The 20,272-nt window shown below is 37.2% G+C and overlaps 1 protein-coding gene across 2 annotated transcripts in view; it reads left to right on the forward strand.

Moving 5' to 3' along the window:
- The window catches only part of LOC111050378 (porphobilinogen deaminase-like), a 50,150-nt gene that overhangs the window by 11,422 nt on the left and 18,456 nt on the right, over positions 1 to 20,272 (forward strand). The window contains exon 2 of one of the 2 annotated variants that reach the window (XM_039423765.1): positions 6,187 to 6,463. In XM_039423765.1, coding sequence (XP_039279699.1) covers positions 6,187 to 6,463 — 277 coding nt within the window. Of the gene's footprint in view, positions 1 to 6,186; positions 6,464 to 8,227; positions 8,546 to 20,272 lie in introns of those variants that run through there. The other variant, XM_022336694.2, reaches the window with a different exon arrangement.

Below are 20,272 nucleotides of genomic sequence, written 5' to 3' on the forward strand. Positions count from 1 at the left end.
TAAATAATCATGAGTTGAACGTCAATTGAAAAGCATATATTCAATGTAATTAATAATTTTAAGACAATATAAAATAGGTAGTACAGTGAAATGAAACAGACACTGTATTCAAGAACGTAATTGACAATGGCCTAGACTAAATCTTAATGCTTGATAATAAGTCAATATGAATAATAAGTCAACAAAAAAAATTAATTGGAAGTTGATTGATATTTAAATAAGTCAATATGAAAAATGTAAAGTACAAATACTTGCAATACTTCCAAAAATATTGGTAAAAAGTTGTGTCTACAAATGGGAATCGCGACTTTAGAATAAATAATTCCAAGTAAACCCTGAAAAGGTCAAATAATAATTAAACAAACAAGGCAATTGAACAAATAATGAAAAATGCTGATAATGATTCAAAATTGATACAGAATACTTATCAAATGCATGAAGAGCATGAGATCCAATCTTGAATTGGATGGGCAGTACATCGAGAGCCCCTCGATGATACCGGACGATGGTGGAGACCTGGATGGACCCATGAAATGGAGCGGACCAGAGCGAGCTACCGGAGCTGGACTGGACGGCGAACCATGAAGAGCGGCGACTAGGATGACCCGCAGGCAGGACAAGAATCAATCCGAGCGACAGACTCCGGACTGGAATGGTGACGAATCAGGATAGCCAACAGCGATGGCTCAGTGGTGACGACACAGGAACGGCGGCGACACAGTGATGAGTGGGTAATGTCAGGTTAACTATTGTCAGTGCAATACGGGCAAGACTGACACAATGACGGTGTGACACAGTTGAGATATGCAACACATAAACTTGAAAGTAACGTAGCTGAAGATTCACTGAATTTGAATTGAATGAACCGTCCAAAAGTTAGGCACGGTGAATGAAATGCAAAGTTAATTGAGTTGGCTACGGCCAAAAATCACAACACTGATGCTAAGTGAATGTCTGAATAGACAACCATCCAAATGCTTGGCATGGTGAATGAAATGTAACAAATGTTCGTAGATCACTAAAAGAACTGATTGAAACTGATACACCATCTACGGGGTAGACATGAAAATTGCTAATACTTCGATCTAGCAATGAATAATTAGGTAGCTAGCTGACTAACCTAACAAAAAACGGATACAGAGCAGAACGTCTGACTGCACCGTGAAATGATGAGAGTGTGATCTTGGAATGCAAGCAACACACCAGTAATAATGTCCCGCGAGACCAGAATTACTTCAATGAAACGAATGAATGCGAAATTGGGCCTCAAGCCCTACCACAAAATGCCTACCGCAAATGAATGTTCAGTTCAATCATATAACTTGTTGCTGAATGTTGAATGTTCTGGAAACTTGATTTTCATAATCAGTAATATGAAAATGATTTGAGTTCTCACACTGAGAAGTGAATAAATTTGGATTGAAGATAAAAATTCGAAGCACTCGTGACAAATGAAACGTGTTCTGACATACCAAATACTGAGATTGAAGATATTTCACAAACTAATGAACCGAAAATACTGAAACTTTATCGAAGCACTGGAAGAAACATTCTACGTTGAATAAACATGAATTTAAAACTTGAGAATTGAAAATTTTGAATTGAAAGCGACGAAAATTGAAGAACGGAAAAAAGCTGATGTGAACTGTTACGCCATTGCTGTGTGAAGAAGGAAACAGGAAAAATGCATGCACGAACCGCGCTGCAAGAAACCACGCATAGCCACGTCGATGAAAAAGATATGCGTAAAAAACGTCTAGACACGGTAGGAAATACTCCAAAATAATATTAAATAATACCAAAATGTACAATAAAATTAATGTACAAATGTAACATGACAAAAAACTGATGTAATCCGTGAACTGCAGAAAACACAGTGAAAGTGGACCGATGACAAAGTGACTTGCGCACTAACGCGACAAGTTGGGACAAGAACACAATGCATAGTGCGAAATCTGACAACCATCTTTCACATAAATTGCTACACCCCCACAAGCTTTATTTTAATCTATCATTCCGGAAAAGATTATATCCAGGTAATGCAACAAAATTTTGATGAAATACTAGGCTTCAAAAATGATTCAGAAATTCCAATAATATTGAAGTCCTGAAAACGGAAGATTGCTCTGAGTTCATCAATGTGGCAGCTGAGGGATTGGATGTTAAGGTGAGCGGCCTTGAAAAGTTTTTTGGAAGAGTGGAGCTTATTTGCTAGAAACATACCTGCGTCATTATTACTATTATTGAAATAATCATACCTACTTGAGGGCGAGCGAGCTGATGTGTCAGTGAGAGGCACCATGGAAGTAGCAGACCAGACCAATCGTGAACCGACCTCAGAATGACACATGCCGAGGAAAATGGGGATGAAACTGATAAAACTTAACCTAAATGAAAAAGTCTCTTGATTCGAGTGCATCCTGTATGCCTTGACAGTTCGGCTCCCTTCACTATTTAAAAACACTAGTTCAAAAAATTCACTAAACACATCAATAAGATGTAGATGTTGTGATCTGTGGAGTTACGGTGATGAATAATTCACCTGATGGTGAATACGATGAAGATTGAGGAAGAGCTGGTAGTGGGAGATCTAGTCCAAGTTGAGATAGAGCGAGTAGGTATCCAGTAGTGGAAGAATCGAGTCCGAGTGGAGGTAGAGCGAGAAGGTATCCAGTAGTGGAAGATCGAGTCGAAGTGAAGATTGTGTGAGTAGGAATCCAGTAGTGGAAAGATCGAGTCCAAGTGGTGACAGAGAGAGATGAAATCCAGTGGTGGAAGATCGAGTCCAATTTGAGATAGAGAGAGAGATGGAATCCAGTAGTGGAAGATTGTGTTCAAGGTGGAGATAGAGCGAAAATGGATCCATTAAAAACTGCAAAAGAGAAGAAAAAGCCAGCAGAAAAACTAAAGATCTTTGAAGAAAGTTATCAATTGAGAAAAGATACATAATACAACTGATAATGAATAATATTTGCATAAAATGGAAGAGGAATAGTATGATTTAATGTGAGAAAGAACCGAATATCAAATATGGATATTAGTGGAAAGTAATCAGATAGAAAGAGAAAAGGAAGAAAGAGAAATAATCGAGATAGAAAGAGAAATAAACATTTGAACATGCTGGATAGCTAGTGGAAAAATCACAGGGAAAATAATGATAATAATGGGGAAGAAGAGAGGAGAAAGAAGGAATGTGCACAATTGAGAAGAAATTATGAAACTGAACTATAGAATAAGAAATAGAACATCATATTGTGATCTTGGATTGATCAAGGAAAGAAGAAGAAGAAAAGAACAAGAAAGAGAAGGAGAAGAAGAAGACGAAGGAGAATAGAAAAGAATAATAATCATCATTGCAAAAATCAAGAAATGAGAAAGAAAAATAAGACGCTTGAGGAAGAGCTAGATTATTTTAGATAAGTTTTAAATAGGATTGAACGGTGAAGTTTAAAAAATATTATATAGTATTAGAAGTATAATTAACTATTGGGAGTTGCAATAACGATAAAATTAGTAAATTGAGTACTGTAATATTTCAGTGATGAATGTCTAAGAACGTTAAATGAAACACAGCCCCTTTATAAGCATATGAACAGACTACCCACCTCTCTGTTCCATCAATAACTCTTCACACATTAGCTTTTATTGCTCGAGCTGTGGCAATGGTAGAAGATATCATTATGTATACCTAATATAGAAGAGATTACTATCTATACCTATAGATTACATCTATATCTATAACGTATGTTAATCATCCATTTTATTTGTAATTTAGCATTTCGAAAATAATTATTAATTATGGGAATACTTTTGGTAAGAGATGTAATTATTAGTAAGAATAGAGATAATGATTTTTTTTTTTTTATTTTCTTAGTACCCTCTGGAGTAAAGTAGTTGATGCATTGAACGTAGTTTTGGGAATTAATATCAAGATAATCAGTATTAACAAATGTGGATCTCTTCAGTTTGAAATAATTGCCTTATATATAATCATAAATAGCAGTGGAAGGATTCATTTATAAAACAGAAAGCCAGCTCATGAAAAATGCCAAGGTATATCTACTGTGAAATCTATTAATACGAGTTTCCTATTATTGTAGTGAAGGGCACCTTAGTCATTGAATCCTGAAATGATTTAATTTACCTTTATTTTTTAAAGGTTGGTCATCCTCCCGACTGTGTGGACCCTCTTGGATCCTCCCTCGCCGATAGAGATCTTAATCCTCCTGTCAGATGACCAGACATTCCTGTGCCCATGACGGTCGGCCACAGCGTTGAGGATCTTGAGACGCTCCGCAGTCAGATCCTCGCGAATGGTGACGCCGGAACCCTTCAGCTTCCTCTTAGCGTCGAAGATCATCTTCCTGGTCCGGTAGCTGCAGAGTCGAACTATGATGGGTCGGTCCTTGGGTTTAGCTTGCCCTTGTTGAGGTGGTTGACGCCTTCCAACGCGATGCGAGCAGTTTACATCCGCCAGAGTCACGGGCACGTTCAGCTTCTTGTTGAAGACATCGAGCGCCAGCAGGTCGGTGTCTTCTTTGTTGCTCTCCGGGATCCCAAAAATACGTATGGAATGTCGGCGCCCATATTGCTCGAGGTCGTCGACCTTCAGGTGACAAGACACCTCCAGCTCACGAATTCTATCGTGCAGCTGTTTGTTTTCCTCCTTCAATGCCTGAAGTTCCTCGAAAATAGACTTCACAGCCATTGATACAGCACAATGGACAGACTCTTCGATTTTCTGTCGAATAATTTGGAGGGTCTCTTCAGACAGTGATCCAGAAATAGCTGGCCCTGGCTTTGGAGCATTGACCTCATTCTTCGGCGTGCCTCTGTTCGGTCGAACCAACGTGTACCGTTAGGTGGATTTACACTTTTATAGGCTAGGCGAGAAGGTGAACTGAAGAATTAGGAATGTTTTTTCAAGATAAATAAAAAGAGTGTGAGTTAATCAAAAATATAATTACACTATTGAATTTAGCTCGAGAAACTGAATAACTTGATGTATAATATCTAGTCACACTAAGTTATAAAAAGAATATTTCCAAGAAGGTACAGTCTGTGCCAAAATTCAAACCAGTTTACTTCCTCACCATTCTTCCCGCAAAACTGGCATAGATGACAAGTGTTGATAGCGACAACCAGAGACTCTTTTCCAGGTAGAAAAATTAGTCACGGACTCGCCCTGCCAAAACAAGACACTTCTTTTTCTGTTTTTCAGCACAAGAACGACAAAAGCAGCCACCGCCAAAACAAGACTGATTTTCAGTGCTAAGATGGATGTGTCTGACTTTGATGGTGGTGTATACTGACATCTTCCCAATCTATCAATTTAAACTGTTTAAAAGAAATCCTAAATAGACATAGAGCTTTCTGTCCTATCATACCGTGACGTGTCGTCCCAGAATGTGAGTGTGAGCGCTGTTATCAGGTCTGGCTGCAACTGTCTACAAAGTTGATGGAAAGATACATAATATTTTCAAGATGTTGGATGTTTTTGAAGAGTAGTATTACAGTCCACTAGACAGCTGATTTATGATGAATAATTATATTCTGATTTTTACGGTAATATTGGCATTCAAAGGAGACTCATTTTCCTTTTATATTATCCTTGAAATGCAAAACTTCCAAAAACCTTGTATCTACGTCGACGCACAATTTAAAAAGGAACATACCTGTCAAATTTCATCAAAATCTATTACCGCATTTTGCTGTAAATGCGCAACATATAAACATTTAAACATTAAGAGAAATGCCGAACCGTTGACTTGAATCTTAGACCTCACTTGGCTCGGTCAATGATCAAATTTCAAGTCTGCTAAAACAACTGATCCAATAACTTTTTGTTATTATCTGTGTTCATCATCCAAGAATCAAAACATTTTGAATAATATCATCATATTATAATTTGAAATTATTAACTTAACCTCCTCTATTGAAACATAATTTCATTGAACATGATCTTTTAGGCTATTAGATGAATTTAAATCCAATCAATCTGTGATCCTGTCTCTGTCATGGTATAGTGAGGTCCATGTTATAATGACTCCCCATCCATGTGAGGAGGGTCCCGCTTTTGAAGAAGAGGGCACTTAGAATCTTATGCAATGCTGAACACCTTGCCCATTGCCGCCCACTGTTTATACAAGAGGGTCTTCTAACTGTTTATGGCCTGTATATTTTCAGATCTGCTGTGAATGCATTTGGTGACCTGGAGGTCCAGCCTGTCAGGGGAGACTCCCATGAGTACAGCACTCGAAACAGATTGAGGCTGGATCTCCCATACTGCAGGTTGGGGAGGACGCAATTCAGTGTGGTCTACCTGCCGGGAAAGATTATAAATAAGCTGCCCATTTCGGTGAGAAGTCTACCTGTGGCTGCCCTAAAGCGAAGGTTGAAGCACTTCTTGCAGGAGAATCCTTTCTACTCACTCAACGAATTCTTTGAATGTGACAGTGCACTGGTAAGTAGATATTTTTGACTTTTTTGGCGCTGTGATGTCCGCTGCTGGTTTTTTGCCTTTTTTGTTTTCTCCTGACTTGTCTCTTGTGAGCATGCCCCGCAAGGTCACTTTATGGACAGAAAGTTTATTATTATTATTATTTGATCAACTTTGGTTTTGCTATCCTTGTCTATCATTCGACAAAGCCGGTGGTACTATCCTTTTCTAGGTCCTCAACGATGCTGTGTTTTTGACAGTTTAGAAATATAATTAATTAATGAAGAGAATCGGCATCGCTATTCTTCTATCTTTATCCACTACCATTATAACGTGGACCTAACTATAGACGAAGGTATTTACGCAAAATTGTACCTTAAGGTGCGTATATAGTGAGGTCCACGTTATAATGACAGTGGATAAAGATAGAAGAATAGCGATGCCGATTCTCTGCATTAATTAATTATATTTCTAAACTGTCAAAAACACAGCATCGTTGAGGACCTAGAAAAGGATAGTACCACCGGCTTTGTCGAATGATAGACAAGGATAGCAAAACCAAAGTTGATCAAATACTGTCATTATAATGTGGACCTCACTATAGATATACGCACCGCGAACATGAGCAATTCAATTTTAATCTGCTGATTATATCTGTATTTTTACAGAGACGGTAAGATACAGATATAAAAAGCCTGGCATCAGCTGATTAAAAGTGAATTGCTCATGTTCGCGGCGCGTAAATCTGTACGCACCTATATGTTTGCTTTCTGCGCGTGCGTTGAAATTTCTCTATTGAGAACGTTGAAGAATTGGCGAAATCAAAATTTTATACATAGATTGTGTTCATGGGAGGTTGCGGTGCATGTACGGCTTCGGCGAAGTGAGCAGTAACCAGAAACCACGTGACTGGTGCACCACTACTTGATCCCACCGAACGAAAATCGAATTCTGGTTCAGCGTTTTTGGCGCGTACTTTTGAAATTAATCGTGTACAGATCGGCGTTGACAAAATAATAAAGGTGTTTTCTATATGAACATTTCAGCAATTATTTATTATTGAATCAATAATAATTATTTATTTATAATTTGAAAAAATATATATTGTAATCATGTTTTTCCTTATAAAGTTTTTTTTTTAATAATATTAATGATGGTTTGTGCTGTCATCTATGAAAATTTGACTACTTTTTCTAAGCAATTAGTGTTGATGAATAAAACGTTTTATGGAATATTAGCAAAATGTTAATAATTGAAGTTTCTTGATTTATGTCTACTACCTATCCAGACATTTATCTGGATAGATCCTGGCGTAGGAATGAATCAACAAAATATAGTATTCCGACTAATAGATAACATAAACACATCTTAGTTTAGTAGAATAATCAATAAAGCTGAAAAATAATAAACTTTCCAGCCAATAATGAATGAATTTCTTGCTTTTCGACTATTCTGTAATTAATTCCATCAATGGAATAAAATACTTCGTACGCCTCATCCTTTTTTAGTATATAGACTCTGAATGTGAAGACATAACCTAACAAAACAGCAGACAACCAACGCTTTAACTCTCGACCAATAAGAAGCGTTGATCCCGGTACCGGTTTTGTGGAACATGCTTTTCGAGCGGTGCAAGTGAGCATGTACGCGGTGCAAGTGAGCATGCACCACTCCACTCTGTTCCAAGATGGCGACCGGTACCTGAACTGTCAATGTCAAAAGCTCCCACCGAACGCATTTTTGTGTCCTTGGTCGAAATCGTACATGTACCGCAACCTCCCATGAACACAATCATTGGCCTATACAATAATATCATCATAACATGGCGGTTTTGTGATAGATAATTCATTGCAAGTTCATCTGCTAATTTAAATATTGTGTACAATCTGCTGCAGTGTCGGCAATTGTACTCAGTACTTTATCTTCTTTCTTCTCTAAAATTATGTTCTTCCTATTTTTAAAACTTTAGGAAATTAGTGCTATTGTAGTTTAGTTGTAGTCTGCCCTCTATAAACTCCGCTTTCACTTTCCACTTTCAAGCTCTTATAAATTTCTCCAATGAATGAAACTGAAAAGACAATAAGAGTTGGATCACGTAAGAGTCAAGTAAGTACATTTAATTTAGTAATTGATTATCAATGTCACAATTTCAGTTTTTTGTCATTGAGGTTATGTTGCCCTTGAACTTCATAAATCTTAACAACAAAATTAATTCAAAACGTTTAGTTCATTTTGTAAGATAAAAATTTCAAATATAAGTTTTCTACCAATAAATGTATAAGGGATTTACTCTGGTTGAAAGATACTAGCAACTTTCAATGTAAATATGTTACACAATACTGCACTGTCCAGGTGCCCATCAGCATCATCAGACAGACCTGTAATGATTTATTTAGTATGACGAGGTCAAGTACTGGATACTGGTTTAATTTTACTAGAATAAAAAGTAAAGATACTCAATTCTTATGTCCTTTATAACACGTTCACTAGTCGTAATAACAACTGATATTTCAAAATAGCTTGTGACGTCACATACTCCAGTGGTACATGCCAAGCAAGAGTACCTTGGGATTGTAAAGATCTCAAAGCAGCAGGAAATGTGAAGTGAATTTTCAAAAAATATTATATACACAGCTGACCTGCCCATGTTGAAGATTTTACTTTCCTTGCCCTATCACCATAGGTAAGTAAAGTATTGCGTTCCAAAAAAATTAAGGTACCCCAATTTCTATACATTTCAAGGTCCCCTGAGTCCAAAAAAGTGGTTTTTGGGTATTGGTCTGTATGAGTGTATGTGCGTCTGTGTACACGATATCTCATCTCCCAATTAACGGAATGACTTGAAATTTGGAACTTAAGGTGCTTACAATATAAGGATCCGACACGAACAATTTCGATCTAATGCAATTCATGATGGCGGATAAAATTTCAAAAATGTTGTCAAAAACAGGGTTTTTCGCGATTTTCTCGAAAACGGCTCCAATGATTTCGATTAAATTTATTCCTGAAATAGTCATTGATAAGCTCTATCAACTGCCACTAGTCTCATATCTGTAAAAACTTCAGGAGCTCCGCCCTATCTATTCAAAGTTTGATTTTAGATTCCTAATTATCAGGCTTCAAATACAATTTAAACAAACAAAAAAAAAAAAAATCAAGTGGAAACGATTGAGCATGACAATCTCTTCAATTGATGTTCAGTAACATTGTCACCTAAAATTGAAAATAAACTCGAAATTCGAGAAAATGTGATTATCCAATTGCAAACTGTTGGCAACTGTTGATTCTATTGAATGATTCACTCATGAAGAGATAGCAGACCTCGTATGTCTCCAACGTTATTGTCCTGTCACCAGCTGGCTTAGATCATTGTTTACTAGTAGACTTGAGATCAATTCTCATGATGGCAAGGAGAGTTGTGTGAGTGCGCCACATCAGATTTTTTACATAATAGTGCTGATGATATTTCCATAGCCACCCAAGAGAAAACCTTAGAGGACACTGAGGTCACTCTTGTAGAGGATTTCAAGGTGATTGCCAAATATTGCAAAAGATGGCGACAGCCCAATTTGAGTAAAACATAAGTTAGCTCTTTCCATTTAAGCAAAATGGAGTCCAGAAAAAACTTTCAGTCGAGTTTGAGAGTGTACTCCTCAATCTATATTTCAAGTATGTGGGTGTCACTCTATATAGGACTCTGTTATTCAGACTACACCTTTGAAAGTCTGCTGCAACTGAGGACCCAAGAAGCTGTTTGGTACCACTTGTGGTGCTTCAGCTAGTACTCTATTCAGCTGCAGAGTAATAATCTCCAGTTTGGTTAAATAGCACTCATGTGAAGAAAATAGATACTCAACAAAATAAGGATGATCTTGTGCTCAATAATATCATCTTCTCTGTACTAGCTACCTGTCCTGAGTAATATCCCACCACCATGTCTCCGCAGATTCATTGCTCACTTGAGAAAATTTGATCAGATATCAATGCACGCTCAACTGCCCATTCATAAAGATATACCAACCCTTAGCATCAATACATCCATCTGTGACACAATTCAATTCAATAATTCTTTATTGTCATATACAGTGCACACGAATACATAGATAGATGCTTTCTAGTCTATAGGAATAAATATCAATTTGAAAAGTTGTATTGCATTATTGACCTAGAATATTATTGCTAAGGCGTAAAAAGTTTGCAAGTTTTGCAAAAATTAACAAAACTTTCAATTCTGTTATTCAAAATTGCGAGCCATCGGTCGACGACAGCATCGCAAACATGCCCACTATACTATATATCATTTAATAACAAACAACCACAACACCAACCGATGGCCCAAAACAACTATACGAAATATACTTACAAAATACATCATTGACTTGCACCAGCCTTGAGGGAGGCGGGGGCATCTTATGAAATAATGAAAAGGATCAAGAGTCTGTACAAGAATGTAACCAGAGTTATGAGAATAGGAGGTGCTGTGTCCGGAGAGTTTAAAATGGATAAAGGCGTCAAGCTGGGAGACAGCCTCAGCCCTCTGTTATTCATAGTGCTGATGGACCAAATATTGAAAATATGTAAAAGAAGAACAAGTAGAAGTAAAGTCGGAAATCATCAGCTCCGTCCTGTGTATGTTCAAGCACTTATCTATGCGGATGACATTGCATTGATATCAACAAACAAAAGAGACCTTCAGAATTCTGTCACGGAATGGTGTAGTGCAATAAGAGACAAGGGAATGATAGTAAATACAGATAAGAGTAAGGTAATGGTGATATATAAGATGCAGGGAAATGCAGAAATGGAAATAAAGTGGAATGGAAAATCTATGGAAAGAGTGAATAACTTTGAATATTTGGGAACGGTCATTTCCACAGATGGAAAGGTTGATGAAGAAATCAATAATAGGGTAAGGAAAGCTAACCAGGTATACTACCAAATAAGCAGGACACTACTTGGGAAAAGAGAGATAAGCCAGGGAACAAAAATGAAAATCTATCAAGCAGTTTTTAAGCCTAATGTATGGAACAGAATGCCTGACACTCCTAGATAAGCATAAAAGTAGAATTACCTCCTCAGAAATGAGATATTTAAGAAAAGTCGTTGGAAAGACAAGGAGAGACAGAGTGAGAAATGGAGTGATCAGAGATACTCTAAAGGAGGAAGAGCTGATCATTTCTGTCCAACGAAAAGCTTTAGGTTGGTATGGACATGTCACACGAATGAGTGAGGAAAGAAAAGCAAGGATGGTAATGGAAGCAAGACCGGAGGGACGTCGAGGCAGGGGACGACCACGGATGGAATGGAGCGAGTATGTGGCGAGTATCGCAGCTGGAAAGGGAAAGACAATGACGGACGTTGGGAGGATGGCCCAGGATAGAGTGCAATATAAGAAATGGCTGGAGGCACCCGACGCTTAGCGGCATAAGGGGAAGGAAAAGAAGAAGAAGAAGACTTGCACCAACACAACAAAGGAAACAGACCCACATAGTGATGTGGATCGGGAATATTTCCAGTGGGAAGGAACTTATGATTTGGCAATATTTAAGGAAATTTTAGGAACTTAAGGGAATTTATAAAATTGTTCTAAAAATGATTGAAATTGATCAATCCCACTCATATTCTACATCAATAAATCATCCATCTATTTCATATTGATCAAGCTCAGCCACATTTTACATTGATATAATCAATGAATCGTCATTCTTTGAGCCTGTTTTTGCTCACTCACTCACTGTCTTTTAATACTCGTATAGTCCAGTCAATGAAAGATTATAGAGGGAAATTTTTGGAAAAAAAAATTGACCCCGTAGCTCTTTTAAGGGTAGTAAGCGGGTAAACATATCAAAAGTCCTCACTCCTACCCCCTGTGCTAAGGTGGTGGGGGTGGTTTGAAAGGGGCCCTATTTTGTTTTTTGCATATATCTCGAACAATTTGCGCCTTTCGGAAATTTTTGTCGAACACAATCATAATATTAAAGCTCACAAATTATCCTACAAGTTTCATTCCCAACATTTTCCCATATCTCTGATATTTTTCTAGGTATGAGCTCTCTAAGGTATCACATTTTGAAGAAAACCCCTTCCGGCTCCGATTTTTTCATCTTTTTGGCCTTATAACTTTCTAACGTTTCATTGAAAAAATCCGTACTAATCACGGCTCATAGAGCATTATATTCTCTTCAATTTCATCTATGATCTCATTATTTTACGCATCTCCCAACGATTGTTGCAGCCGTTATAGTGTTGAGTGTGAAATCTTCAGTTTAACAACAATAGATCAATTGTCAGGGAAATTGGGAGGGAATGTTTGGAACACAATATTTGACTTCGAAACTTTGTTTGAACTAGTTAGAAGGTGAAAATATTAAAAGTCCTCATCCCTACTCCTTGAGCTTAAGGGATGAGGGAACCGGTAGCTTAAAAGTTGCATTTTTTCATTTCTGGCTGACACGCATGTAACTGGGAAACAATGCATTTCAGGGACATGGCTAACTGAGTAAAAATGAAGCAGGATAGATTTCCTACAAGTCAAGTACAGTGGAGTTTTGTGATATCTTCTTTAGTTTTTGAGATATTCACTTTTAAAAGTGTAAAATCTTTGAAAAGACAGTTATTCTTCCAACTTTTTGCACATTCAAGGCTTATTACTCGACAACAATGCATCAAAAAAATGTAATTTTTTTACGCAGGGGGTAGGAGTAAGGAATTTTAATATGATTACTCCCTTACTATCCTTGAAAGAAGAGCTACGTGTGTTCCAAATTTTCCCTCTATAATCTTTCCTTGACTGGACTATAGGAGTATTTAAAAGACAGTGAGTTGTAGAGCATTCAATTCTCTTCAACTTAATGTATTATTTCATCATTTTATGCTTTCCATCAGTTTTTATAGCAGTTTTAGTGTTGAGTGTGGTAGGAGTGAGGACTTTTTATATGCTTACCCCCTCACTATCCTCACAGCTACAGACTGCGAGGTAAAAAATTGGGTTCCAAACTTTTCCCTCTAGGTTATATCTTCTTGAGCATTCGTTGCCTGGACTAGTATCTTATTACAAGTAAAGTGAGGCTCAATGACTCTTGAAAGGTTCTGAGCTGTGTAATTATTTTCTTTTTAATATTGAATTAAACTCGAGTATGCTCCTTGTTTTAGTTAAGCCTATTTTGCTGTATTTTATAATTTCTAATTTTTGGATTTATATTCGACTCTAATCTTTATTTAGGGGGTCAATTATTTTTGTGCGGAGAAATTGAATAAAGTCATGCAATGAAAGTTAAATTACAGTCAATACTTTGTTGACTTTGTTTACCTGATTTACAGGCATTTATAAGTATGTTGTCACGATGTATATCGTAACTAGTGAGGGGAATTGAGTTTAGGGCTTGTTCTAAAGACGCTTGGTTATCTCTTGATGAAATCTCGGAGTCCAACGAGCAGCCCGGCCGCTGGGCTACCGCTCAGCAGTGCCGCGCATCTTTACTCCCCTCCTATCGGCCACTGAGGGAGGCTCGTGAAGGGCTAGTAGGAGATCAGTCTAGTGCGGGTGTCCAGTGCGAGCGGTCGGCAGAGAGAGTGAAGGAAGCAGCGCGCAGCTAGCAACTTAGTACAGCTCGTATCCTGAGTGTACTCCAACTCCTTCGACTACTAGGAGTTGTGTCTGAGGTTAACGGGGGTTAATCGAAGACACTGGAAGCTCCGAGATTCAGCACTCACTTGGGCGAGTGTTGTTCGACCATTTCGACTTTTGGCAGCTACCTGCCTGTTTCAACCAGTGGCGACAAGTCAGGTTTTGGCTAAAACCTGACTGAACCCTGGTACATCATCGCGAGGACCGGGAAAGGTAAGAGGACCTCGAGTAAGGCTTGGGAAGGCCTTTCTCGACTCCGAGACACGATCCTGACCCCAGGAAATAGCCGGTGCCCGAGGTTAGGGACCCGGTGACCAGTTGTGACGCCCGGTGCAAGGGCCCCTATAGCTTGCTGTTTCGTCTTATAATAGCAAGAGGACCTCGAGAAAGGCTTGGGAAGGCCTTTCTCGACTCCGTGACACGATCCTGACCCCAGGAAACAGCGGGTGCCCGAGGTTAGGGACCCGGTGGCCGACTACAGAAACCAGTTCCGAGGCCCTTAAACCCTGCTGATTCGAATCCTAATAGCAGGAGGATATCTAGTGACAATCGGGAACGTTACTCCCGTAACAGAGACCCCCCTCACTGCCAGATCGTTCCTGCTCCTCTCACTCCACGCCCAACCCTGTTAGGCAGTGCGAAAGCACGGCCCCTCTTACCTAAAAGAGGGAAGCATTTCTCCAAGGTGCTCAAGGCCCTGTTCCAACCCCCGACTCGATCGAGGGTGGTTGACGGACGCCCCACCAAACCTCACCAGGTGTGGGCAAAAACCTCACCAGGTGTGGGCAAAAATCTACTCAGAATGTAAAAAATCTGGTGTGGCGCACTCACACAACTTTCCTTGCCGTTATGAAAATTGATCACCCAGACGCGCATCTCAAGTCTACTTATAAACAAAGATCTGAGCCAGCTGGTGACAGGACAATAACGCTGGAGACATACGAGGTCTGCTATCTCTTCATAGTGAATGATTAATAGAATCAACAGTTTGCAATTGAAATAATAACATTTTCTCAAATTTCGAGCTTATTTTAAATTTTAGGTGAAATTGTTACTGAACATTAATTGTAGAGATTTTAATGCTCAATCTTTTCCAGTTGGATTCTTTTGTTTAAATTGTATCTGAAGCCTGATAATTGGGAATCTAAAATCAAACTTTGCATAGATAAGGCGGAGCTCCTGAAATTTTTACAGATATGAGACTAGTGGCAGTTGATAGAGCTTATCAATGCCTATTTTAGGTATAAATTTAATCAAAGTCGTTGGAGCCGTTTTCGAGAAAATCGCGAAAAACCCTGTTTTTGACAACATTTTTGAAATTTTATCCGCCATCATGAATTGCATTAGATCGAAATTGTTCACGCACACACACACACACACACACACACACACACACACCCACCCAAAAACCACTTTTTTGGACTCAGGGAACCTTGAAACGTATAGAAATTTAGAAATTTGGGTACTTTAATTTTTTTCGGAAAGCAATACTTTCCTTACCTACGGTAATAGGGCAAGGAAAGTAAAAAATCTTATTCAACTTGTAAGACATGAAAGGAGCATGAATATAGTGGTGCAATTGAATGATTTATGAGTGCTCATTTTTCCTTTCAGTCTATGAACTTCAAATTACTGTTTTCTTTGAACTTACTACAATTATTTTATAAGTTATTAATCCTTATATTTCTTACATAAATCTGTTGTATAACAGGTGATTGAGACCATGTGTAACAGAAAACGTCTTTTTCGGTAATTTTTTATGAAAGAAATCATAAATTTCCTCAAGTTCCCATAAATTCCCGGGATTTATGATTTTTGGGAATATTTCCTTTAAATTCCCTGGGAATATTTCCTCAATCTTAAATTCCCGGGAATTTCACATCACTAGACCCACATGAGTCTTAGACTTGTGTGTGGGACGAGTATCATTATACTGTGATATTTTGTGACTAAAATAGTTGAGTAGAAGTTTAGAGAAATGAATAAATATAACCTTTACACTACATAGAATATCAAATATATATAGATATATCAAATATCACATACTGTGATATTTTGTGACTAAAATAGTTGAGTAGAAGTTTAGAGAAATGAATAAATATAACCTTTACAGATTTAGAAAGAAGAGCAAAGAACAAACGGCAATACAAGAGAAGAAGAAAAGGATTTATGTAGGCCTGTGGGTTAGTTAAGGAATTAGTGAGCTAGTTAGGATTCCATACTAGAGCTTTTATTTCTTCTCAATTTTTTTTTTAATTCTTATTGGAAACTACCTGTATAATGGTTCGAGCAAATTCTCTTGAGTTATTGGCACCAGTTCCACGCAGCCAACCATCGATGATTCTTTTGTGAGCAAGCAAACCTACCGTGGGCTTAATTATTTCTCTGGATGGTGCTTCCCTCAATAAAATGTTGGAGACGTAGAATGGGTTAGTGCGATTTATTGATTTGACAATTCTGGGGACCTGTAGCCCCTCATTTGCCGAGCTTCTTGTATTGTAGTTATATGCTACCTCGGTTACCATAAAATCCCTGTTTTTGTACGTGAATACAAGTACATTCTTCATACATATCTGCCTGACAGTCAATAGTTGAGAATATTCAAAGAGTGCTTTGGTGGGATATAGTCTCTCCAGTTTCAAGCCGGCCTTGATTATAAGCTTCTGTATTACATATAAAGGTTCCATTGTAGTTCTAACTGCTCCTCCCCACGCAATAACACCATAACTCAAGATCGACTGAACATGAGCAAAATAAACTGTCTTAATTTCCTGTTTGTTCAGGATGAAGCTTAGCTGATGAACAATATAAATCATTTTTCTAAGCTTACGCTGCAAACTGATTATGTGATTCTCATATCTCAGGTTAGAATCTATTATAATTCCTAGATAGTTGTAACTCTTCACCCTATCAATGATCTGACAGTTGCAGACAGTGCCATAGGTATCATCACAGGAGTGTAGTTTCAAAACTAGATTATCTAGAGGTTCCTACAAGGTCTGAGTGCAATGGGCAGGCATTTTGTCTTACCTACATTCATGGTGAGGATGTTCTGATCAAACCATGCCTTCAGCTTCTTCATTCCCATTTCAGCCTTTAAAATTGTTTCATTGTAGCTTGCACCCCTGAATATAACAGCAGTATCATCCGCAAATAGGAAGAGCTCGCCTTCAATGTTCAGCTTATCAATGTTATTAACAAGGAATAAAACTGGCCCAAGGGTACTGCCCTGAACAACACCATATTACACATCACTGACTCCACTCATTTTTGGTCCGATGGAAACCACCTGTCTTTTACCAAGATAGCTCTTGAACCAGGCCAAGACCAAGCCACTCACCCCCATAAACTTCAGTTTAGTAAAGAGTATGTCTCTGTCTATCGAATCTGTGACGTATCGGTCAGTAAGCTTTTACTTATTGCATTACGTTAAAAGAAAACAATTGATATGTATCACCATTTGTAACCAAGTTATAATTTTTTGTAACTATTGGGGGCTCCACCACTTCCCAGATGGGAAGAAGAGTTACAAAGGAGATACATAGCTGAAGATGGTAGAGCAGATATTTTAAATAAATAAAAAGAAGGAATCATTCTAAAAAATACAAAATTTATTGGTTTACATTATTTTAAAAGAAAATAAATTTGAAATGTATAAGTTAAAAGTTATATATTTTAGGCTATGAAGAAAAGGAAAACAGATTATTATCGAACAAGTCTCAATTATCTTATATAAAAATGAGTTCCTATTTATTTCAATTTGATAATTTCTGATAATTATTTATTTAAGATTATGAGGATTTTCCTCTTAGTTGAAATATTCTACATTTTATTTATTATTTTTAAATTCCTATAAGAAAGAAAAACAACATGACATTATAATTAATAAAATGATGAATAATTAATTGAGTACGATACCAATCACCTTTATGATGACCATCTCGTCAGCTTTGGCTGAAAGTGAGGTCTAGAGGAAGGTCCAGGTCCTGGCCAGTCTGAGCCTTTGGGTGTTCGGAAGAGCGGTACAAAAGAGACAAACTCAAAAAAGTGGGAAAATCTAGAGGTGCGTACAGACTTTTTGCTCTGCTCCGCAACCGAACGTCACTCCAGTAGAGCGATTAATGATCGACCGGGGAGCAACAGTGGTTCGACCGGGGAACGCGCGAGAAGATCTAACATCTTCCGTAACGTTCATGATGGGTGCGTGGGCGGAGCGACTGTGGTTCGATGGAGGAACGAGGGAGGTACGAGGGCGGAGCGTGCTTGGTACGGGTTGGAAGCGCGTATATGTGTACGCAGCTTAATATGAAAATGTCTATTGTTTTGACATGCGATGAAACTAATTCTTCACATTTTAATTCTCTAAAATCATTTTGTTATTATATATGTGCTAAATCATGCATTCTATGACAGACAAAGATATTATTTGCAATTGATAAAATATTCATACTATTACATAATATAATTCATATTCATAATGTGTGTGTATGATCATAATTCTATGCTGAAATTTATCATTAGTTATGAATGTCAAAAACTGTGATAAATCATAGATTACAATAGTGTTAACAGTGGCAATTTCCTGAAAAATCATAGCGTGCAGTGTTTGCTGTTTTCTACAGTTAATATTCTCCAAGCCAGGTTGATAATATACCTTCAGTTGAGCCAAATATATATGACGGCTGAGGCATAAAAAAATTTATACATTGGGCTTGTTGAGTTGAAACTTTCTATGATTCTCTCTGTAAAGTAGCTTATCTTCCGTTCTTACTAGTTGAATCTACATTATTTAGACAGTCCAATATGAAAATTTAGTAGATTCTAAAGATGAAAGCCATGCAAACATACAAATTAAGGAAGAGTAAGCATGCATAAAAGGTAGGAAAATCATGGAAGTGTTTCACATTTAACCACAAAGTACCCTACCGTATAAGATTAATTGAAAGATGATTCATCATCTTCTATTATTTTTGTTAACATATCGATTTTTCACCTCCACTCGCATCTTGTCATTCATTACACAAGGTTGGCAGAAGCTTTTCTTTATATCGATTAATGTTGATTGGAATTGATTTTGATTAGGGCACCAAAAGAATAGATCATTTTCTATTTGAAGCATTCAAATTAAATCTATTGAACATGATTTCTTATGACTTTGCATTCACAGATTTAGTTGGGTGAAGCTATTTGAAAAATGTACCTGATTATCAATTTCATGGTTTTTATACCATTCTAGTTCATTGTGATCATTGAAGGGTTGAAGTGATGAGTTAGTTCAAGTGAATTCTACTACACAAGTATATTGTGCTTATAATGGGCTCTTCCTTATTTTCTATCGATGTTTTGCTCCAGTAGAGAAAATTTAAAATGTTGATTTTACATTTTATAAGCTTAATAAATAATATAAATAAACGGTAATATAAATTTGATAAGTCCAGTATTAAATTAATCGATGTTGATTTTCATTTTATCGATTTGTATCAATGTTACTTGCACTGTTTGCAATTCATCACTATTCTCTCAAGAATTAGTTTTTTATGAATTTCATGATCTGAAAATTGAAATCCAAATGTTATTTGGATGGCGTTCACATTCCACTGCTTTTTTTACAATAATTGTTACGTTGAAGAGTGAGGCAATTCAATCCATTTGGAAGTAAAAGGAAATCACAGTGCGATTTGAACAGTGGATAGTAGGCTAACTTTGAAATTCAGTTGCTCAATTAATTTCGGCTTGATATTATCATTTGTAATTATAGTTGATCAGAAATATGCATTGTATATAATGTTTATATTTCAGTTTGACTTATCTTCTATCACAGTCTCGCTTTCATTCATAAACATGATAATCCTAAATACGTTGATTACCTTAAAGATGTAGCTTATCTTACGTCGAACAATGTACAATACAAACAATTTTCATCAAATTACTATTATGATGATCATTGGAATTTTTGCCTGTCATTGAGAAAAAGTCATTTTATGAGCCTTGAAATTCGTGCCTAGAAAAATTTGCATTATTTCTAGAAATTTTGTTATTTTTACTACTTATTATAGGTACTGTACATTGATTTTTGTGATTATAGAGATCAACTACTTTATTCTGAATCAGGATAAGGATAAATAGGGAAATTGTGAGATGGGGATAACATCCATAGTTACATAGCATCAATTTGAAAGTTCTGATAATAATGATTTGAACGGAAC

Source organism: Nilaparvata lugens, chromosome 3 (assembly GCF_014356525.2).
Source record: "Nilaparvata lugens isolate BPH chromosome 3, ASM1435652v1, whole genome shotgun sequence".
Classification (NCBI taxonomy): Eukaryota; Metazoa; Arthropoda; class Insecta; order Hemiptera; family Delphacidae; genus Nilaparvata; species Nilaparvata lugens.